This window comes from Poecilia reticulata, chromosome 11 (genome assembly GCF_904066995.2).
Source record: "Poecilia reticulata chromosome 11, P_reticulata-male-v2, whole genome shotgun sequence".
Lineage (NCBI taxonomy): Eukaryota > Metazoa > Chordata > Actinopteri > Cyprinodontiformes > Poeciliidae > Poecilia > Poecilia reticulata.
Window position 1 is genome coordinate 27,453,693 of NC_088840.1, and position 21,634 is coordinate 27,475,326.

Genomic DNA, 21,634 nt, shown 5'->3' on the forward strand with positions numbered 1-21,634 from the left:
CTATTTCTGGAACATCCCGGGTAAAAAGATTGTTTTTGTTTGATGGATGACTGAGCAGCGCAGAAACCAGGTGTGATGATAGAGTATCGATCCTACCTGGACACAGAAATGCCTGCAGACAATCACATCCAGACATTTTCACAGCAGCATGCATGCTTAAAAATGACTGAATAATATGCTCCTATATGATGAAATACTAAAAGATTTTTAAGACACCTCGCTTGGTATCATTTAATCTCCTGTATCAAGGTAGCTTAATATATATTTATGCATAAATGTCAGCAGCTCCTCTTGGTGCATTAGGGTCTCTAATTGTATGCAATCTTCCACAGCAGGTGATGAGCACAGAAACAATCTGTTATGTAATGTTGTTACAACAGACTGTGATTATGACATTATTTCCAGCTTGTATTGTGATTTATTTTATTCCACTTGTGCTTGAGTTTTGGCCAAGTTAAATTGATCTGATTCATTTCTTTGAATTTACCTTCTTCCAGCTATTTTCTTTTGCTGTTTTGCTTCCTCCTTTGCCCTTCCAGGGCAAATATGCCACGCAAGTTGCAGATATGCATCAATAAATAAAGCTTTAGTTCTGCTCAGAAGTGATGTCAATAAACCACAATTTAAGAAGCATCTATGAAACACTGGATTAAAAAAAAAGTCAATTTGTACTGAATTATAAATACAGGACAGAAGCTTTAAATTCTTCTTAATTTCAGTGAATGTTCTGTAAATGTCCTTTTAGAGTAATGAAAATGTAATGTTGACAAGGGTTTCTCCGATAGGTGCCTACTGATTAATTCAGCAAATCAGATTATAATCTAATCAAAGTTTCCAAGGGGGATAAAGCATTGTGCAAAACACAATCATTCTTTATTTCTCATTATTTTTGCTTCCAAGCAGGCCAGTTTTTCCTGTAATATTTGATTTTTCTTTGGACTTTGTTCTTTTTTACTTAGTTTTATTTTAGCTATTATAGTTGATCGATTCAGCATACTGGACAATGTGTGCATAAAAATTGACAAGAATTTGATGTAGTTTTTGTAAGACATTGACATACATACCACAGTTATTTAAACACCTTTTTATCCAGAGTGAAAATATCTAATGAAAAAAAAAAATACATTGACGTTTGTGATTGTAACTTCAAAATGACTAAGCTATTAACTCTGCATTAGAATTAATTTTAACTGGTTCCACAAAGATCACAATTTAATTATATTTGATAAATGTATTTATTTATGCAATACTGTCAGGTATACAGTCAATCCAGACACACTACTGATGACAAAATAGCTGTGTTCTGAGATAACAGTTTTTAAACATGTCAAATCGGAGTTAATGTTATATAAATAATGCTATAACTCAATTAAATTGGAAAACTTTCCACTTAATAGAATTAACTTTGCGAGTTATTTTGGGAACTATTTACTTTGCGGAGAGTTATGGTTGACGGGAGATGAGGTCTTTGGCTGTCACGGCGGTCTGCGTGCAGCCTCGGAGGGAGACGGCATCCGAGAGGGAGAGAGAAGGCTGCTGGCCGGCTCTACTTTCCACCGGCATCATTTTCGCCTCGCGGGGAGACGGTTGGTGAACTGTCACCAACGGCTGCGATTAATTTCAATATTTTACACCGAAAAAATTATAACGAGCTATTTTTTTAAATCTCCCTTTGAATGAGGGTGAAGCTTTTTGTCGAGGTGTTTAATGAGACGTTGCCTTGTCAGTGTACCTTGTGTTAAATCCTCACACAAATGTCAGTTTGCAGGATTCTCTTTTAGCCAGTTAACGGATTTCTCACAGTACAGTTTTATCTAACGGTAGCTTACAGACGACATTTTAAGAGAGTTGCTCGTTTTTTTTCTCCTTTTAATTCAGTTTCATCTTCTGGTCTTAAAATCCAGATATTCTGGTTGAATCAAGTCTGAGATCGTCTTTGGAGGAGAACCGACTGACAGCGCAACAATGGGGGTAAGAAACATTATTTATGCTACTTTGGTTTTCCGCTGCAAAAATGTCGGCTTTTCGGCACAGATTCGACTATGTTAAAAGGTGAGTCTGCAGATGAAAGGGTTAAAATGAATGAAGGTGTGATGTTAGAATGACATTGAACACGGCCGGTTAGCTATTAAAAGTGTAATGCAGTCAAACGGATCTAATTCCTCTCAGAAAAGTCATTACATTAGGTATCTGCTGTTTATAACACCAAATCAGTGGGTGCAACGATGAAAACGGGGATTAAGTGGGATGAAAGTGGGGGATGCATGGATTGCCTGGACTCATTTTTACTCATTTTATTTTTGTGGAGAATATGCTGCAGCTTTCTGACTCATCCATACTGAAGCAGCCTTATTTCAGTCTCACCTAAATGACACGTTAAATGCAGGAGTCTCCATTCTCACCTAGGGAGACAGGCTGAAGCTCAGGTACATTTACTCCACATCCAAACAGGGCGTTTGTGTTTCACACAGCCTGTCGCCTCATTTAGGTCATCAGAGGTGCTCTGGGTTGTTTTTATGCGATATAAAAAGCAACTTGGGGTTAAGAACAGGCCAAATACGTTGTCTAGTGCTTGCGCTTTTAGCTCGACGCGATTGGTCACGAACTAAAAGGCAGACGCGTTCACAAAAACAAGCCAGAATTGAATATCTCGCATAGTCCGAGATAATAAATGTGCAAAAGCACAGTTATGGACTAATATGTAACCTGCAAGCTGCCGAGTTTAGTCTTTCCTGCCTGATCGGCTGTAGACCCATACAGAGTTTTCTTTTCAGTTGTTCTCCTTAAAGCAGAAAAATTCATAAAATTACACAGATGCCTAAATGTGCAACCCTTCTCAGCTGAGGGTGTTGCCTCTGGTTTGTTTCCCTTTTCATTTCCCCAAACGCCATTTAGTACTAACTCATTTACACATTACATAATAGAGCAGGTATGATGCTGCTGCCATGGATGAGGCTGGGTTTACTGAAGGGTAACAAAGCAACAATTGAGCTTTGGGTATCCAATACGGACAAGTGCGTCAAAATGGTTCCTCAGCAGTGATAATCCTCCCTCTAAACCCCCACGCTCCTAAACATGTTGACTGATGGGTCCCAGAGGAAGAAGCTCTCATTGAGGGTAGCCATCATCGTCTCGTTTTATCCCCGATGCCTAATGAAACCGCACTGAGGCTTGATCCAGACCCAAAGTTAGGCTTTATGAAATCACTTTTCATGCTGTTTTTATGAGGTACATTTTTTTCCTGATTCTGACTGGTCATTATTCAGAATTTCCTTGTATTCTGATAAATCAGAATTAGACTAGCAAGAATATATAGTGTAGGGAACTCTGTGAACCCTTAAGAGCTTTCTGTTGTGCTCCATATCCAGCTATAGAGGGTTGGGATAAGAGAAGACTAGAGCAGAGTATCGCCGCTGCTCGGTCACGGTTTGTAACCATGTCCACTAGACTGCCTGAGGGGGACACCACACACAACTCTGGCTACTTCGTCAAAGAGCAGGAGGTGGAGGAGGGGAGAGTGGTTTGTTAGCTCATGGGGGGTGGAGGGGAAACTCCCATGTTCTCTGATTTACTGTCGGATGAATGGAGTGAGAGAGGAGATGCAAGTAAAATGGGCTGTCATGGAGTCAGATGGAGACCAGAGGGAGGGTTAGTTTCCAAAGCAGCTAAACTTAATTTGACTCTGTCATCCATACATGGTGAAGCCAAGGGTTAATGCTGTAGCACTCCTCTGGATAATCTGCTCTTATGGCAATCACAAATTCAGATTATTATCAATGTTAATCAGATTGTTATCACATACAAATAAAAGTCTGTATGTGGACAGACATCAGGCAGCAGTGGCTCTGAGGTGTTCCATTGTACCACTGTAGATAAATAAATCACCATTCAATAGGCAAATTCCTCACTAGTCATCAACTTACTTGATTGGTGATGTTCATTTTTTAATAAAATATTTAAAAATTATACCCATAAAGTGTAAAATTGAACAACACAAAAGGCAAAGTCGTTTAACAACTGGGCAGAGTTTCACTTTGCTCATCTATAATACCACCATGTTTCCATCTTCAGTAGTTTCAGCTATTAAGCAGCAACTGCCAGGCCGTGAGAGTCAAACCAACCTAAAAGTAACACATTCAACATTTTCTTGTGTGGCCTAGCTATCTTAAATAAATCAGCTCTTATTTCCTTAATTTTGGGAGATCTATGATCCAAGAAACTGATCTCATCTGCCAATCCTATCCTCCTCTGCATGGGTCTGAAAATCAGCCACTGTCCCGTTTTGCTCTGCTGACAGAGAGGGCTGACTGACAGACTCACCCACCAGGTCACTTCAGTTCATAACAAATGCCATTTCAATCCATTCCTACTTTTTTATGTTGTAAGCTTATACAAAATATGTTTGATAACATATTACATTATGTTCTATACATAGTATATTAGTCTTCCTCAAAGACAGGGCTAATTGTCATTAGCTTTGCAGCCACCTTGTACTGATCAGCCCAGGCTATAGAATGAGAACTGAGCTGCTGTTCCTAAGCAAATGACTGATATCATATTATGTCAGTTTTATATTTTCTGATATTAGACAACTCCAGACCTTAAAGACCATTCACTTAAATTATTTGTTTTAATGACACATCTAATGGATTCATAACTCTGTCCTTATTACAGGGAGTCTGTGACGTGTCTCCCAAAGGTTTTTATGACTTTGGCTAAAAATGATAAAGAATCAACTAATGTTCTTAAACACGGATAGCTAATATTGACTTTACCAGTACCTTTTTTCAAAAGGTCAGGTAATCGGTGGCTCTAAGCAAGATGTAGGTGGACTGAGGGCAAAAATGGCTCTTTGGATCAGAAAAATTGAAGGTTTGCTTCCTCTGATATCTATACCACACTCATAAAACCAACTCTTAGTTTGAAAAGAATTTTGCCTGATAATTCTTATATTAATATTTAAAAAACTGTAAAAATCACAGCTTCACTGGAATGGGTAGCTTCAGCAAAACTTTCCCAAAAGCTGCCAATTACAGCCAAGTCAACAGCTACACAAGGAGCCATTTAATTCTGATATTCTCCTAGTTGAACTGTTTTTGGCATATTTAATTTTTCATGCTCATAATTTAAATACACTCATGGACCCCACTATGCCTTTTGAAATGACACATTTTTGTGTGGCACAAATAAGAAAAATGTTGCTGAAAACATTTCTTTGAGATTTAGGTTCATGACGTTATGATAGAATCACATTTGCTGCAGATCTATTGGATGTAGATTGGGTGAGTGTTGCTCTTTTTCGGTTCCTCCTCTGTAAACCTGAGAGGTGATGGTCAGACAGATCTAATGTGAGGGTGTGCTGCTGAAAACGGACGTTTCTACATTTCTGTCATGTTCAGACATTCCATGTTCTCTAATCCAGTCAGTTGTTCTCATACTCATTCACTTATGTTCCATATTTTTATTTTAAGGATTTACTAAAATACATCAGTAATCATCATCACAAAAATCCTAATCAGACTTTGGCATGTTTCCAAGTCGTTGAGCTCGGAGATTTGAGGTTGGAAGGCCTCCTGGCCATCACCCTAATCTTTTGGCCCCTACATAGGTTCTCCATTAAATTCAAGTTTGGACTTTGTGTGGGCCTCTCCAAAGCATTATGTTACTTCCTGTCAGAGGAAAGATTACTGAAATTCACAGATTAGTTTAAAAAATTCTGCTGAGGGTACAAATAATTAATGATAATTTGGGCTTAACTACAGCAGTGATAGTTGGGACAAAAATAACAGGATAACACTTCATCTTTTTCTTATTTGAACATTTTGAATAAATTTTGTTTTAATAAATGTTTGTTTGATAAATGAAGCACCAGATAAACATAGTTTTGATGTGAAAGGTGAAATCAGTGGCATAGCTTGTCTAAATCTTTGGTTATCTATATTCATTTTGCAGCAGATGTATAAAAGCAATTTATTTTAAACTGAGAAATCTTATAGATTTTGCTGTTGAATTTGAGGTGGAAATGTTTACTTTGAATTTACCTATTTAAAGGAAATTTACAATTTAAAATATTCACTGAACTAAATTTTCCTCTGGTTCAGCTGAGATTTTGTGCTGGGAAAACCTTCTCTTTAATATTTAATGCAGTGCTAATTTGGCTCCTAAGCATTTTGCTCATTAGGTAGACTCTTTGTCAACATGCACATGTCAGACAGTCCAGCACATCCTCAGTTTTTTTGGCAACTTGAGGACAAACTATTCAGTCATAGGCAGAAGTCATAATGTCAAATAGTGGATGCTCTTTTGTTCATATAATTTGTTGTGTAATTGCTGCAGTCAGTCAATATTTCATTAATACTCACTCTGAGCCTCAGGACCCTCTGTAGTTTCCATCTGTGAGGCAGAGTGTAAGAAACTACATTGATCTGTACAACTGCAAATCACCCATTGTTGATCACCAATGTCACTGATTCTGCTCTCAGTGCAGTGAACAGTTTATGAAAGGCCGTGTGACTCATTTGACTCCGTTTCCTGTTTAACAGCAAACTGATGTTGAGGTTTTCCAAAACGTCCCTATGCCTTCTGGAATATCTTTTCATGATGGGAAAAAAATAGTATTACTTAAAAGCCTAAATATAACCTTTTTACAGGGTGGCGCAGTTGGTAGAGCTGTTGCCTTGCAGCAAGAAGGTTCTGGGTTCGATTCCCGGCCCCAGTTTTTCTGCATGGAGTTTGCATGATCTCCCTGTGCATGTGTGGGTTTTCTCCGGGTATTCCGGTTTCCTCCCATAGTCCAAAAACATGACTGTCAGGTTAATTGGCCTTTCCAAATTGCCCCTAGGTGTGAGTGTGTGTGTGCGTGGTTGTTTGTCCTGTGTATCTCTGTGTTGCCCTGTGACAGACTGACGACCTGTCCAGGGTGAACCCCGCCTCTCGCCCGAAACGTTAGCTGGAGATGGGCACCAGCAACCCTCCCGACCCCACTGAGGGACAAGGGTGCAAGAAATTGGATGGATGGATGGATGACCTTTTCACACTTTTAATGTGGCCTCCTACTTAACTAGTGACTTCAAGCATTAAAATTTTTAATTTTTATTGGATGTTGCTTCGAAAATGTAGATCAAGCAATTGGAATTTGATGGCATCAGTAGGGCTGATTATTTTAGTTATCGAGCAATTTGAGGAATCTGACGATTAATCGAATAATTGAATTAGACATTGTCCTGTTCTGTAGTAGCTTCCTAAGCTAGTTAAAGAGAAAATGCTAGTAAAAAACAATAGTTTTTTTCAACACATTTAATTGTTTAAAATACTGTACAATTCAAACATCTTAGTCTCAAGTGTGAAAAAACTTAAGTAAGTGAACTTAGAGCTTCTCCAATCATTTCTGATCACTCAAAGCACTTTACACTAGAGTCACACTCACCCATATACGCAGATCAGTAGGCAATTTAAGTGCCTTGCCCAAGGGCACATCGACACGTGGCAGGGGGGGAAGCTGGAATCAAACCTACAACCTTCCAATTGCAAGACGACTACTCTATCCACACAGCCACAGTTGCCCGCAGTGGAAAATTGGAGCACTGTATAAGTGGAAAAACTGAGAAATAAAATATTTCACATTACCTTAACAATTAAAAAGCAATCTAAAATCGAATGCCTTTTATATTATACTTCGCTGTCAGTCTAAAGTTTGAAGTATGAAAAAGTTTTTGTTATAAAATATTTTTGTTTTTTATTTTTTTACATCATTATTCTTCTTGATCAGCAAGCACATGCAATATGTTTTTCTGTGCATGCTCTACATATATAGGAAAATATATTGTTCTAGCAGTTACAGATAAGTTTGTCTCTTCGAAAGGGAACAAAAAACCTCACCTGTTAGCAGCCACAAATGAGCTTTATGCACATAGTGGATGTTTTCTAGAATTTAGATCATAAAGCACAGAGAAAACTGAGCAAGAATACAAAATGTAAAGATATGTTAATGTATTTACTGAAGTTTAAATGGAGGAGGAGGTAGTTCAGACTGGTGAGCAAAGAAAGAAAATAAGGTTCAGAAGTTAGACTACAACTAGCTCATCTTATTAAGGTTTAATGTTTCCTGCTGAGGTGCTGCATTGTGGAAGACATGTTGATGTGAAATGCCAATTTTATTATGCAGTGGACTGAGCTAGTTAAACTTTAAGTGTGCTTCTAGTCAACACCTCATTGGAGCATTGCACAACAAAAATAATCATCTGGCCAGAAGACAGAGCACTAAATAGTAAAACACAGTTTAACAAAGCTTTAAGTCAGATCATTTTTAAATATTTAGGTCCTCTACTCATTCAATGAATTGTTACAACCCTACTCATCATGAACACATTTATTTCCATGTTATTGTTAGTTGTGCCACACTGAAAGAAATGCAATGGCTATTGATGAAGAATATTTTACACAAATAAATCTTGAAGATTTTATCTCTTAAAAGCACAGGTTGCAAAAAATAAGCACAGTTGTCATTTTTTATGGTCCAGACGGCTTCCTCCAGTTTGAACCTCAGTGCAGATGAGTGGAAGAGAGCCTTGATCGAAGCAGATGGAGGGAGGAGAGTGTAAACAAACTGGGAGGGCTCAGGGAGGCGCTGATGATGAAGAATCCCTCTTATGCTATTGCCTGTGTGTGTTTAACAAGCAGTCCTTCAATATTTTCTAGGGCAGTCAGTTCGCTGAGCTGTGTGGTAATCCATTTCTTTTTGCGTGCAGAACTATGATCTATTTAATGTGGCACAACCGGAGCTACTACTCTGCTCTCAGGGCTACACTGACAGGAGCCTCCATTCAGACTCAGAGCCAGCAGCGTGACGTTCTGATCACTGGAACATCATCAGATTAGGTTGAAAAATGGGTTAAATACCAGCTGAATCTGTGCCAGCTGGCAGATACTTCACCAACAAGGCTGCTGTTACTGTATCCGCTGATGTAAAGACCTGATAAGGGTTTTGCTGGTAGTGGATTGTTATCTTTTCAAACTCCCGTTTGCCCAAACTGAGGTATGGCCATAAAATATTTCTGTCTGACGTCAACATTTGACCCCTGATTTCTGCAGATTAAAAAGATAATCCAGTTTTCCTCAGACTCGGCTCAGAAATAAAACATGCTGGTCTGGATACAGTTCACCAGCAGAACAGATGAATACAAGGATTCTTCATGTTCCCGAGTGTGGTTTTTAAGTCTTAAAGTGTAGGAACTTTTGAACAGTTTGCTCAGTTTCTTGAGAAAAAAGATTGTTTCTCCTCATTTGTCGTCTTTCCTGAGCATGTAAACAGACTTCTCGGACTGAAAAGTATTTTACATCATCAGATCCTTCCTCCGTTCAGCTTTATGGTAATTTATGAGATTAAGAAATATTCTTGAAGAGGTTTGTAGATTTGAGATAATTTTGGTGGGAAGAGTGTCAGAAGAAGTCATCCCAGAACCTGATTGCTCATTTATTTTTACATCCATTCACTGTTTATACGAGCTTATTTTTGCACGGTGTCAGGGGGCTGGTGTTCATCTCTAGCTATTGAGGAGGCAGGGTACACCCTCGACAGGTCACCACTCTACACAAGACATACAATTATGTACACATGGTTTCCTCAGTAAGGTGTCCTAAGGTCAATTTGGAGTAAGTGTTTAGGCTAACAGTCTGACTGTGGCAACCCACACATGCAGAAGGAGAACCTGCAAATTCCACGCAGAAAAACCTCAAGTCAGGATCCGAACACGAGGTTGTTGCTGCAAAGCAAAGGTGCTACCAACTGCACCACTCTGTAGCCCTTTTTCTTTACTGTCTGTGCTCAGTTTGTTAGAGATACACATTTTGGGTTGTTTTAAATGTGGGACAGAAAGGAGGAGAGTCCTCATCAGAACTTTCTGTCCCTGACAATTACTGAGAATAGGCATCAGTGCATACAGAGCAGAGTTTCCTCCAGAAAACCTGCTAGGCCCAGTGTTAGGGGTACTAGGCGCTCTGCTGGCGGTTCACCGTGTTTTTGCCCCTCGCTCGTTGTTCACTGCACCAACTATAAACCTATAAATTTGTCTTTACTGACACCCTACTTAAAATAAACAAGCAATGCTTAGGGGCCAAGTAAAGTCTGGTGGCCCACCAGATTTACAATACAGTGGGGGAAACCCTGCAGAGTCACAATCTAATGAGCCATTGAAGTTAATAAAATAAACACAATTCTACAAAACTTTTTAGGTTTTGTAATCAAAGTCAACATATATACTAAATAATCTCCTATTTTTGCTAATATAATAACAGCATGTTTACCTTGTTTTGATATGAGTTATTAATTTAGTTTTAACATTTTTCTTTGTGGTTCTATTTAAATGTGTGCAAAAAAACTTAGTTTGTTCTGTTTAAGTAGGTTAGAGTTTTGTTTTTATTAATAAAATGTAATGACTAATGTTTAGGCTATCACTAACTGCAGCTGTCTGCATACCTGAGCGTAGCTGGCAAAGCTGCTGGTCACATGACCCAGAGGAAGCCACAGTGGCTTCAATCACTCTCACTGTCACCATCGCAATATTGGGTTAAAAAGACCTATAGACCCAGATTTAACCAGCTGCCAAAAATAATGGCAGCTGTAACCTGTAATGCACAGCACATAGTCTGGTGTCTTGCTGATTATGTGGCTTACGTAATGGGGACTTGAGTTTCATCCTGGAGTTCCAACACAGGTCATTTCCAAAGATCATAAACGGGAAACTGCCAGGAGAAACCAGATACCTTTTTTAAAAGGTAAAAGGCTAGAATCTCAATACAGTTTACAGTTTTTACCATGTGTTTTACCAGAATGTGTGGGGAAATTATTCTTATGCTCACAATTTATGTTATTAAATTTCAATTCTATACAATTTCTTTCAACATCAGTGAAAAAAGTAACAAATTGCAATATCTTATCAAATTTGTCATCTTAAGTTAAATATAAAGAAGCATGTTATAGTCTTGCAGAAAATAAATTGTAAAGACAAAATGTTTAATTGTCACGTTTTCTGTACTTTAGCACAAAAATGTGTGTTTGTTACGAATGCAGAGGCAGCGGAGGAGAGACTGACAGGGGGATTATTGTTGTTCAGTGGGTTAATCTGTGGCTGTAGTAAACATGCTACTGTCCAGGGTTCAGAACACTTTCTGACAGATGGCCAGAGATACGTCAACATGCAGTGTTTGTAAATCCACGTGTTCACACATAAACGTGGAAGAACACATGTTCATCAGTATTAGTTTTTTAATCTTTTTTTTATTTAGATTTTTTCATCAAAGCTCCAAATTCTTTAATCAGTTTCACTATTTTTCTCTCCTTTGACTTTAATTATACCACACATGTAGACACTGGATTCTGTTTAAATGACACCCTTAAATAAAAATGTACATTTTTATATGACATTATTTGTACTTGGTTCATTAACACATAATGAACTATAAGATGTTCTGATAGGATTCAGAAATATTTCCTACATGTTAAGAGAAAGCTTAACATGTCCATTAGATATCAGGTTGTTACGAATTGTTTTTATTTATATTTTCATAGAGGCAGACATATAAAGTTTAATATCACCTTTATAACAATTGTTTTGAATATTTTAGATATTTAGATGACTAGCCTTTTGGTTCCAGTAGAAATTGGCTCTTTTTTGTTGCAGGTTCTTCCAGGAGGATTGATCCTTCTCCTTTGGGAGATAATCTCTCAGAAATACTGCAGTGATAAGATTTTACTGAGGTTTCATTGGGAATGTCAGCAAAAGTTCAATGCTAAATCTGATTTTTTTTTTTGTTAGGAAATTAAACAACCTATAAACTGAAAGCAAACCAAGTTTGGGGAATTAAAAAAAAGTTCTCCTGTCCCCATTCCTTTGTGCCATTTTCTGGTTTCTGAGGGACAAGCAGTTTTTATCAGAGCAGCCGGCTGGTATTTTAGTTCTGTTGTAGGAACCCACGGGATGTTCCTCTGTCAGTGCAAAGAGAGCGCAGTAAAGCTTCAACCGGAATGTGTGAAATACTGAAATCCAGGACTACAAACATAGTTGGTCATTAATGAGGTGTTATACAATGCTTCATTTATAACCAGTATTTTAAGGTTGAGCAAATAATTAGATCAAGCAACCATAGAAGTAACTATGATGGAAAAAGTAAATTTTATTTAATAATAAACTCTAAATATATCTTTTCTTCTGACAAAAGTGGACGTTGCAACTGATCAATACAATGTGGCCCATCATACTGACAAAGGAAACTTTAGATTTAGATTTTCTTTCTTGTATATCTTTTATTTATATGTAATTCTATCTATGTAACGGTATTTATGAAACTGCCAAAAACAGGAAAGAAAATACATCGGTTTTCAAATGAAAAGCTGTTTTTTATTAAACAAAGGACATCAAGTGCTTGATTTTCAATGTTATGTTAACTGGAGGTGACCTGCAGACCTAAAACTACTTAGATCTGCATAAAGGGGTTACCAGCATAGAAATGAGGGCAGCTAAGGCTAGAAAAACATCATTTTATGTTTTTTTTGGCTCGTGGTTTCTCATCTCTTCTTGCTGCTTTAAGTTATATTTGTACAGTTTTAAGACTGATGTTTCCAAATGACCGATCACGTTTTAACCAAGATCTTCTGAGTCATAATGTTGAATCGACACCAGTGGAATGTAATTATTGTAAAGTAAACAATCTTAACATCTAGAATGACATGCAGTGTTTGCTTTTCTACTTTGAAAAATAACTCTGAGTCCCCAGTCCTGAGTCTGCATCTCCTCAACGATTGAACGTTTCAGCAGACTGGGCTATTGTATGTTTTCATAAACTACTGTAAAATTTGTAGTTCAAGTCTAAGTTGAATATTCTTTTCTCAGGTTAGTGTAACTTGCATCTTCCTTCCATCACAGTCTGAACAACAGAAACAGAATTAGAAATGATGGTGGGATAAATTGCAGACCTAATCTGGAAACATTTAGTTCTTGTTCTTCTCACTCCAGAAGACTCCTTCCACATTTTGATCTCAACATGAAGGTTCTCTTGTTATCTATCAGTATTATATCCTCTATAGATCAGTTGTCAGAATCACCAACCATCAGTATGTGTCCTGAATGTATCGCCTGGTATCTCGTTCCTCATTTGTCTTATATTTTGTTCCTGATTAGTAGATATTGTTCTCTACTATGAAGGGCTAAAAGAAAGCTTTTTGGCCTTTGTGTGTTCCAGTACGGACGGTCGGACAGCTACCGGGTGGCCACCACACAGGACACGGATGACAAGGAGTCTCTAAAGAAGAAGGGAGGAAAGGACATGGATGACCTGAAGAAAGAAGTACCCATCGTACGTGCTCTTCCTGTGTTTCACATACTGATGTTCAGCATTCATCTGTGTTACCCAGGTTCATTTGATGAAGAACTGTATCACTAATGGTTCATGTGGAAGCAGAGAGATGGTCAGAAGCAGATGAGTAAAGTCAAGTCACCTGATCTTCCTGTTTTTAAATGAGATAATATAAAAGATGTTTTTAGCACTTTGTGCTGTAGGGTGGACGATGGACGATCAATTTAATTTCTTTGTGGAGTGATTTATTTCTCTAAGACAGTGTTTTTCAACCACTGTGTCGCGGCACACTAGTGTACCGTGAGTGATCGTCAGGTGTGCCGTGGAAATTATTCAATTTCATCTACAGTATTTTCCGGACTATAAGCTGCTACTTTTTTCCTACACTTTGAACATGCGGCTTTTCTGTGGATCTTTCTTCACCCACCAAGGGGCTCTTTAGCAGGAAGTGAATCATTGGAAGTCAAAATTGGAAATGAAAGAAGAACGCGCTAATTTTCATTTAGAACAAGCACATGCTAGCAGCAGGCACGACGGAGAAATGTTTTCAAACTCATATGATGCAGCTTCTAAGTTGAGGAGCATCGATCTGGCACTACAGGAGGGAAATAGAGCCGCTGCACGTAAACTCGGCGTGAATAAAACCGGATTTGGAGACGGAGAACTGCGTCCTTAATATATCCAGCAGTTATTAGGACGCAGCCCCCTGCTGCCCGCTGCTGGGTCCTTATGGGAAACCGAGAGCAGCAGAGATACCAGCGGCTTGCAGCCCGGTGCGGCTGATATATGTACGTTTCCGGGGGTGGGGGGTCAAAAAATTTGAAGGTACGGTTTATAGTATGGTGCGCTCATAGACCGGATAATACGGTAATTGGTCTTAAAAGATTTTTGAAAACGAATTAATTATTTGCAAATAATGCCATCTTTGAGTGTCTCTGCTGTAGTCGTGACTAGCAGCGTAATCATGTAATTTTCTTACCACTAGATGGCAGTAGGTACAGAGCATTTTACATTGAAACAAGAGAATTAGTGATGCATGAATGTTACTACATTCATGCATCACACAACAGTGTTGTGGCACTGTTCAGGTGTATTTTTGAAGTGGACATATTAAGTGCAGTTTGAAATAAGAAATGTAAAATATGATAAAAATACATTTTTGTGTTTATTTGTTTCCTATTCAATACACTTTGATAAGAATGACTATATATGTAATATAGGCGGCTACAGAGTATCTTTGTTTACATTTTTGGTTGGTGGTGTGTCTCATGATTTTTTTCAATCAAAACAATGTACCTTGGCTCAAAAAAGGTTGGAAAACACAGGTCTAAGGCAGAAGTTCAAACCCACAGCATAGCTTGTTGATTTAAAGCCACTTAACATGTTTCAGATGAAATAATATCAAACTGAAGATTAAAAAAAATGCTTTGCTATATTAAAAACGAGGATTTGCTGTCTTACGTTTAGTGGTTTTTCAGGTGCAGATTTTGAATTTATATAAGAATATTTTAGATGAATGTGCACTAACAGGCGAATGCGACTCATCAGTAAGACTTGAAATGTTCTTTATGAATGTTGCCTTTTATGTAGGTTTTTAAATTCACCGCCCATCTGTTTTCTCTGCAGACGGAACATAAAATGTCCGTTGAGGAGATTTGCCGGAAATACACCACGGATATGGTTCAGGTAAGATATTAACTTCAAACCACACAGATCAGTCTGAAAGTTCCTGTTTCAGGACAATTACAGCAGTTTCACCTAAGTTAGAACATCGGTTTCAAACCCCTCTTTCCCCCCCACAAATATTCTGTTTAAAACAAATATTCTCCGTCTTAAATGCTTTGCTTCTGGGCTCAATGTTTCTTGGTGATTTGTTTTCATGTTTGTTTATTTCTATGACCCTCCTACTGATTGGTAATACATCCCCTCTCTGTGTTTACCACACCCAGGGCTTGACCAATGCCAGGGCAGCAGAGTTCCTGGCCAGGGACGGACCCAATGCCCTGACCCCACCCCCCACCACTCCAGAGTGGATCAAGTTCTGCCGTCAGCTGTTTGGTGGCTTCTCTATCTTGCTGTGGATCGGTGCCATCCTCTGCTTCCTGGCCTACGCCATCCAGGCTGCGACAGAGGATGATCCTGCTGGGGATAATGTAAGTGGAGGGTTGTCTCAAACATTCATGCTTGAACTCATGTTGCTTTAAATGGAAATGTAGCTTCTAACATTGTTACAATGTAATTTTAGTGGAACTATGGCAGATAGTTACTGAATCAGGCTATGGTCCTGATGCTCAATTTCAATTTTTGCTGAAATCTTTTATGTTGTTTTTTTGGTGTGATCATTCATACTACTAATTAAAACCGACTGGCATGAGACCTCCGTGCAGATTATAACACAGAGCATTCTGGGTAAATACAACCAAAACAAATGCGTGTTTCTAGCGCTAGCTGGTGAAATGATGTGCGGACTTTTACAAAAAAGAAATCCTACAACTGTTTTTTTACATTTTGTGAGGATGGAAGTTGTGCTCATGTCTTCTTTGGAGGTTTTTATGTTGTTTTGTTCAGTCGTTCTCGGTGCTGTTCCCCCTCATGTCAGGGGATGAACAGGCGTTTCAGTCGGTCTGGTTAGTTTGCCACAGTGCAGTGGAAAGAGAACAGTAGCAGCTGAAAATGTAACAAATGTTTCAGTTTTGGTCCCCCAGTTGAACCAAGTCTACCAGAGTATCAGGTGGTAAAACACCCCAACAGAGTGGATTTAACCATCATAATTTAACCAGAATTCTTTTGCCTCTAAACTATCAACCCAGAAGAAAATGTTTTCTTGCTGCTAAATATATGCATTAGAGAGTGTCAGTGCTTTTCAGTTTCTCTCCCAGTGGTCATAATTTTCTGCCTGATAGTTGTGGAGACGTGTCAGTGTTAGGGTGAGTATTTGCTGCTCTGTTTCCCCTCATCTCGTCAGAGATCATTGTGCAGAGTCCTTCGGGATGAGTGTGTCGGCTGTTTGTCCCGACGCTGCCAACTGGCCCATCTTCAGGATGACACACTCCGTCCTGTTAGCGTCCGTTTTCATGACGCCGTAGGGAGACGGTGACTCCTGGTGTTTGGAACGTTTGGGGAAGAGAAAGATATTGTCGGGTCAGCACAGTTTCCATGCCGGGTCAGAGCACAGAACAGAGCCGAGAACAGAGGCTAAACGGTTCTGACGCACACAGCATGACCAGACAAAATACTGTGGGTCAGTCCGCAGGGAGGAGTCATGAAACAGCAGCAGTGTTGATCCAGGATGAGCGCTCCTGTCTGTTAGCCACCAAAACATGAGTTCATGCTCCGATGACCAGCCACAAACAAATATAGATAACAGGGCTTCGAGAGGTTAGTTAATGTGTTTCACCACATGTTAACATTTAAGACGATAAAAACAGCTACAGCTTGAAGACTTCAGTGATAACTTCACATTTTTCTAAAATAGTTTTCTTTCAGTCAGTTATTTGATGTTAACATTAGCTGATGAGGTGTATTTTTTTTTTCTCTGCTTGGATGCAACATATTTTTAGATTAGAAAAGTGATCTAACTTGACAGATTTTTACATCAGATCTGAAAGTCTAATATTTTTTCTCTTCTCTTCTTCTCTCTCTGTAGTTATATCTGGGCATTGTGCTTTCGGCTGTTGTCGTCGTCACTGGCTGCTTCTCCTATTTTCAGGAAGCTAAGAGCTCCAAGATCATGGAGTCCTTCAAGAACATGGTCCCTCAGGTGCAAATGTGTTTTGTGGTTTTTGCTTTTTTTTCTAAATCTCTAAGAAATATAGATAATGAATCTTTCTATGCTGTTTTCATAGTGTTTTAAAAAAAGAACCCTTCCAAAACGTTTTTTGACACCATTTCAAGGTTTCATTTTCTTATGTAACTGACTTTTATGGCAGTCAGATGTTTCTACATTAAATTTTTTTCCTGTAAAACTTTTTGCTGGAAAAGTTTTACATGAAAGTTTTTTTTTAAAAATATTTTTATACCAGTTAAAACATTTAGCTATGAAATATCTCATGACTGCCTTCCATGCCCAGCAAGCCTTGGTGATCCGAGAGGGAGAGAAGATGCAGATCAATGCCGAGCAGGTGGTGGCAGGAGACCTGGTGGAGGTGAAGGGAGGCGACCGGATCCCCGCTGACCTCCGCATCATCTCCGCCCATGGCTGCAAGGTGTGCACAAACAAAAAAAGCTCAAGCTCTAGCAATTTCTCTGTTTAAATAACTAGTTTTAAACGGTTTTCCTGCGTTTCCAGGTTGACAACTCATCCCTGACTGGAGAATCGGAGCCCCAGACCAGGTCACCTGAGTGCACCCATGACAACCCTCTGGAAACCCGAAACATCGCCTTCTTCTCCACCAACTGTGTTGAGGGTAACTTCACAACTGTCAAGTTTATAATGGTCTTTATAAATTTAACCTTAATGGAGACGACAAACAACCCTTTCATCTGTGCAATGTATTTATAGAGTAGAAAGGTGTAGCAGACAAGTGAGGTTGTTTTTAATTATCAAGTAACATGGTTTATTAAATAAAATAATGCAAATTCCCTTTTTTGGGCTGCACAGTGGCACAGTTTTTAGTACTGTTGCTTTGCAGCAAGAAGGTCCTGGGTTTGAATCCTGGCCTGGGGTCTGGAGTTTGCATGTTCTCCCAGTGCATGCGTGGGTTCTGTCCTGGTACTCCAGCTTCCTCCCACATTCCAGAAGCATGACTGTCAGGTTGATTGGTCTCTCTAAATTCTTCTTATGTGTGGTTGTGTGTGTGTATGACTGTTTGTCCTGTCTGTCTCTGTGTTGCCCTGGGTTAGCGTTATGGTTATGGTGCCTCTCGCTCTTTAACCGATAGGCACCAGCACTCCTCGCAACCCCTCTAGGGATAAACATATAATAGGCTGGATGGGATTTCCATTCTTTTTCCACATGCTTTTAATAGACTAATAAGTGGATTAGAAATTTATAGAAGAGGTACTGATGTATTTAAAACCACAGGGATATTTTGACATTTGTGTGAATGTAATTATTGTTTTCCAACTTCAGCTTCATATGTTTGTAATGCATTTTGCTATTAAATATAAAACTATCATGATCTTAATTAGACAAAAATTTAAAATTCCTGCTATATTTATCATTTTTCGTCTGGTGCCCTCTTGTGGTCAAAATTCATATCTCGTGCTTTCAAGTTAAATCAAACAGTCAATCCTGTTTATGCTTTCATTTATTGTGATTCTATGTAATAATTTTGATTAGTTTCTGTTTTTAACAGAGTTTGTTTAAATGCCATAAGTGTAACAATTAGGTCTGTCGCGTGATAAACGATAAATCAATTAATCGCACAATAAATTAAACCTATCATCTTCATTTTAATTATCGGCTTTATCGTCTCTTCCTACCTTTTTTTCTTTCTAATGATGACACTGAATGAAAAAAGGCTCACCTCCGGTGCTCTCCACTGACCCTCCCTTCCTCATTTGCTTAGTGTAATGTCCAGCGCACACTACACGAGTTGTTGGCCCATTTTCAAAACCTGAGAGACACATTAGCCGACAGAAATCCTAGGTCAGTGGTTCTTAACCTGGGTTCGATCGAACCCCTGATGATCCTCTGAACCCCTGATGATCCTCATGATCCTCTGAACCCCTGATGATCCTCATGATCCTCTGCAGTGATGGCTTTGCCATCACTGCAGAGGATCATGTTATATTGCTTGTGCTGCGGAGGAGCACTGATTGAAGAAGCTCCACTCTCAGCATGGATTTGAACTTGTGTCTTCAACAGTGACGTGCGGTGAGGTTCATTGCTGGTGGCACTAACTTGTGACTTAGACACCATGCATGTTATTGGACCTACGGAAATTTCGAGCATGCATACAACGCTGGGGGGCAAAAAGACTAATCTTTTACGTGTCATCCATGGCCGCGTTAACTCAGTGAAACTTAGAAATGTAGGTATTAATTTCGTGCTATGATCCACAGCAAAGTGATCTGTATTCGCCAAGCTACACAGACTCGTTGCCATAGCAACTAACAATAATGCCACTTCATGTTTTAGGATTTAATACCAAAAAACATTCAAGAATTTTGCACATAGAACAGAACATTTAGTTTGTTGTTGTAGTACTTTTTAGGCTTACTGTTTTATTAATAAATAATTGCTGTGGTAGATTAGCTACCTAGCTACCGCTTCTACTTTACTAAATTATTTAAACATTGTAGCCCACAAAATGCACATTTAATTAAAAAACTAAACAAAAACATCTTATTGGTGTCTTACCTTTACGTATCACTGAAATCCATGCACCCTTAATTCTGCACAAAAATATCCGTTCATCCAAAGCCAAGTCTATCCTGGGCATGTCTTTTCTCCTTTGTTTGAGAATCATCAAACTGTCTTTAAGTAAAACTTTCAGCTCCGGTGTTGGTCTTCCTTTAGTTATTATCTCCTGCTTCAATTGAAAATCCACTTTAGAAAACTGTTTAAGTGTAGAAATGTAGTATTTCATGTTGACGTCGGAAGAGAGAAGAAAACAAATATATCACTGTACTTTACTTATTTACTGTGTGGGTAGCTACATGGCTAGCTCACTGTGTCTTACTCTGCAGTTGTGCAGTCACAATATCTGGGCCTTTCTGCCGGATTTTCAAAAAATATCAGCCACGACAATGGACAGGGGAACCAACAAGTTCATGTCATCTTTTTTGGACGATATCAAGGTGTTTGAGCCACGCAATGGCTCCAAGATTGTGCGCGTCACAGCTAAATGCTACCGGTCAATGAGGAACACAGCAGATCGCAACGGTACTCGGAGGCTAACACGATTAGCGTGGCAAACACAATTACAGTTTAGTAAAAAGCCTTTTCAGGTAAAATAAAATCTTTAATGTATGTCAGATACGGTACACATTGCATACCGATCTGTTCAGCTAACGTAAGACTGTAACAGACAGGCTTCAAGGTGTAGAAGTTGTATCAGTACTGCCATTATGCTGTACTTGGCTAAAAGGTTTTGATAATGGATGTGTTTATTATTGACTTTATTTTTTTCATTCACTAAACACAAAGAAAGCAAAGCAATAATACTTACACCAGCAGACACTCCTTTGTTCTTATTGATCCTACGACAGTTGAGCTGCAAATGCGGTCGTGCACAAGCTTTAATCCAAGCAAGGCTTAAAGTGTATCAATCTATGGCAGGAAATCGCATGCATTATTACGTCATTTCCATTAAATCAGTGTCCAAAGGTCTTGAAACAATATTATCGTTTATCGCAATAATTTTTAGACAATTAATCGTCCTGCAAAATTTATCGTGACAGGCCTAGTAACAGTGTTCTCTAACCTTGTCTCTAGGAACTGCTCGTGGAATTGTCGTGTGCACCGGTGATCGTACAGTGATGGGTCGCATCGCCACACTCACCTCAGGCCTGGAGACCGGCAAGGTAACAACTTCATCATCTGTCCACAGGCGCATTAAAGCTCCTGATTCACAAGAACATCAGTTAAAGATGTTATCAAATATTTATGCCTACTTTATCCAATTTCTCTATTTTTTGGGTTTACTGATGGTTGTCTATGTTTATTTTTCTGCCATAACAGAGTAGTTTCAGCTTATCTGATCTTCAAAAAGAGAGATGAGGTTCATCGTTTCATTTTAGGTTAAAAACAGGTTATTTAAAGCATAAAGCTGCCAGCACTCAAATCTACGTTTGAGCAAGAATTTGTTTTTCATCTTTTTTCAGACACCCATTGCTAGGGAGATTGAGCACTTCATCCATATCATCACTGGCGTGGCCGTCTTTCTTGGCGTGACCTTCTTCATCCTTTCGCTGGTCCTGGGCTACACCTGGCTAGAGGCCGTCATCTTCCTCATCGGCATCATCGTCGCTAATGTCCCTGAAGGACTTCTGGCTACTGTCACCGTGAGTTTTCAGAGAAACTGATTTGAGTGTTTGTGGCGTTTTTATCTTTGAAAAACACGGAGGGTTAGCACATCATCTCTGTAATGTTTCTGTCGAGTTGGGATTTTGTTATAGCTACATTTTGTGTCTTGTCCTTTATATTTGTTGTAGGAAGGGGAGGGCAGTATGGACTACAAGTTTTATCACAATATTTTGTGGTAGTATTTTGATAACGATAAAAGTGATGATAAGAATTATTTATTACTTTTTTTAGGTAACTTTTTACTTAGATAGCTATACAAACACAAATGCACTTGAAAAACATTTCACTAAAAAACTATTTTACTGAACATTG

At 38.8% G+C, this 21,634-nt stretch overlaps 1 protein-coding gene across 1 annotated transcript in view; it reads left to right on the forward strand.

The window, feature by feature from the left end:
- Window positions 1-1,551: 1,551 nt before the first annotated feature.
- Window positions 1,552-21,634, forward strand: part of atp1a3a (ATPase Na+/K+ transporting subunit alpha 3a) — a 32,801-nt gene continuing 12,718 nt past the window's right edge. The window contains exons 1-9 of the mRNA XM_008422837.3: window positions 1,552-1,971; window positions 13,237-13,350; window positions 14,977-15,036; window positions 15,300-15,503; window positions 16,997-17,110; window positions 17,421-17,555; window positions 17,639-17,756; window positions 20,732-20,820; window positions 21,121-21,300. Coding sequence (XP_008421059.1) covers window positions 1,966-1,971; window positions 13,237-13,350; window positions 14,977-15,036; window positions 15,300-15,503; window positions 16,997-17,110; window positions 17,421-17,555; window positions 17,639-17,756; window positions 20,732-20,820; window positions 21,121-21,300 — 1,020 coding nt within the window. The 5' untranslated portion in view covers window positions 1,552-1,965. The remainder of the gene's footprint in view (window positions 1,972-13,236; window positions 13,351-14,976; window positions 15,037-15,299; window positions 15,504-16,996; window positions 17,111-17,420; window positions 17,556-17,638; window positions 17,757-20,731; window positions 20,821-21,120; window positions 21,301-21,634) is intronic.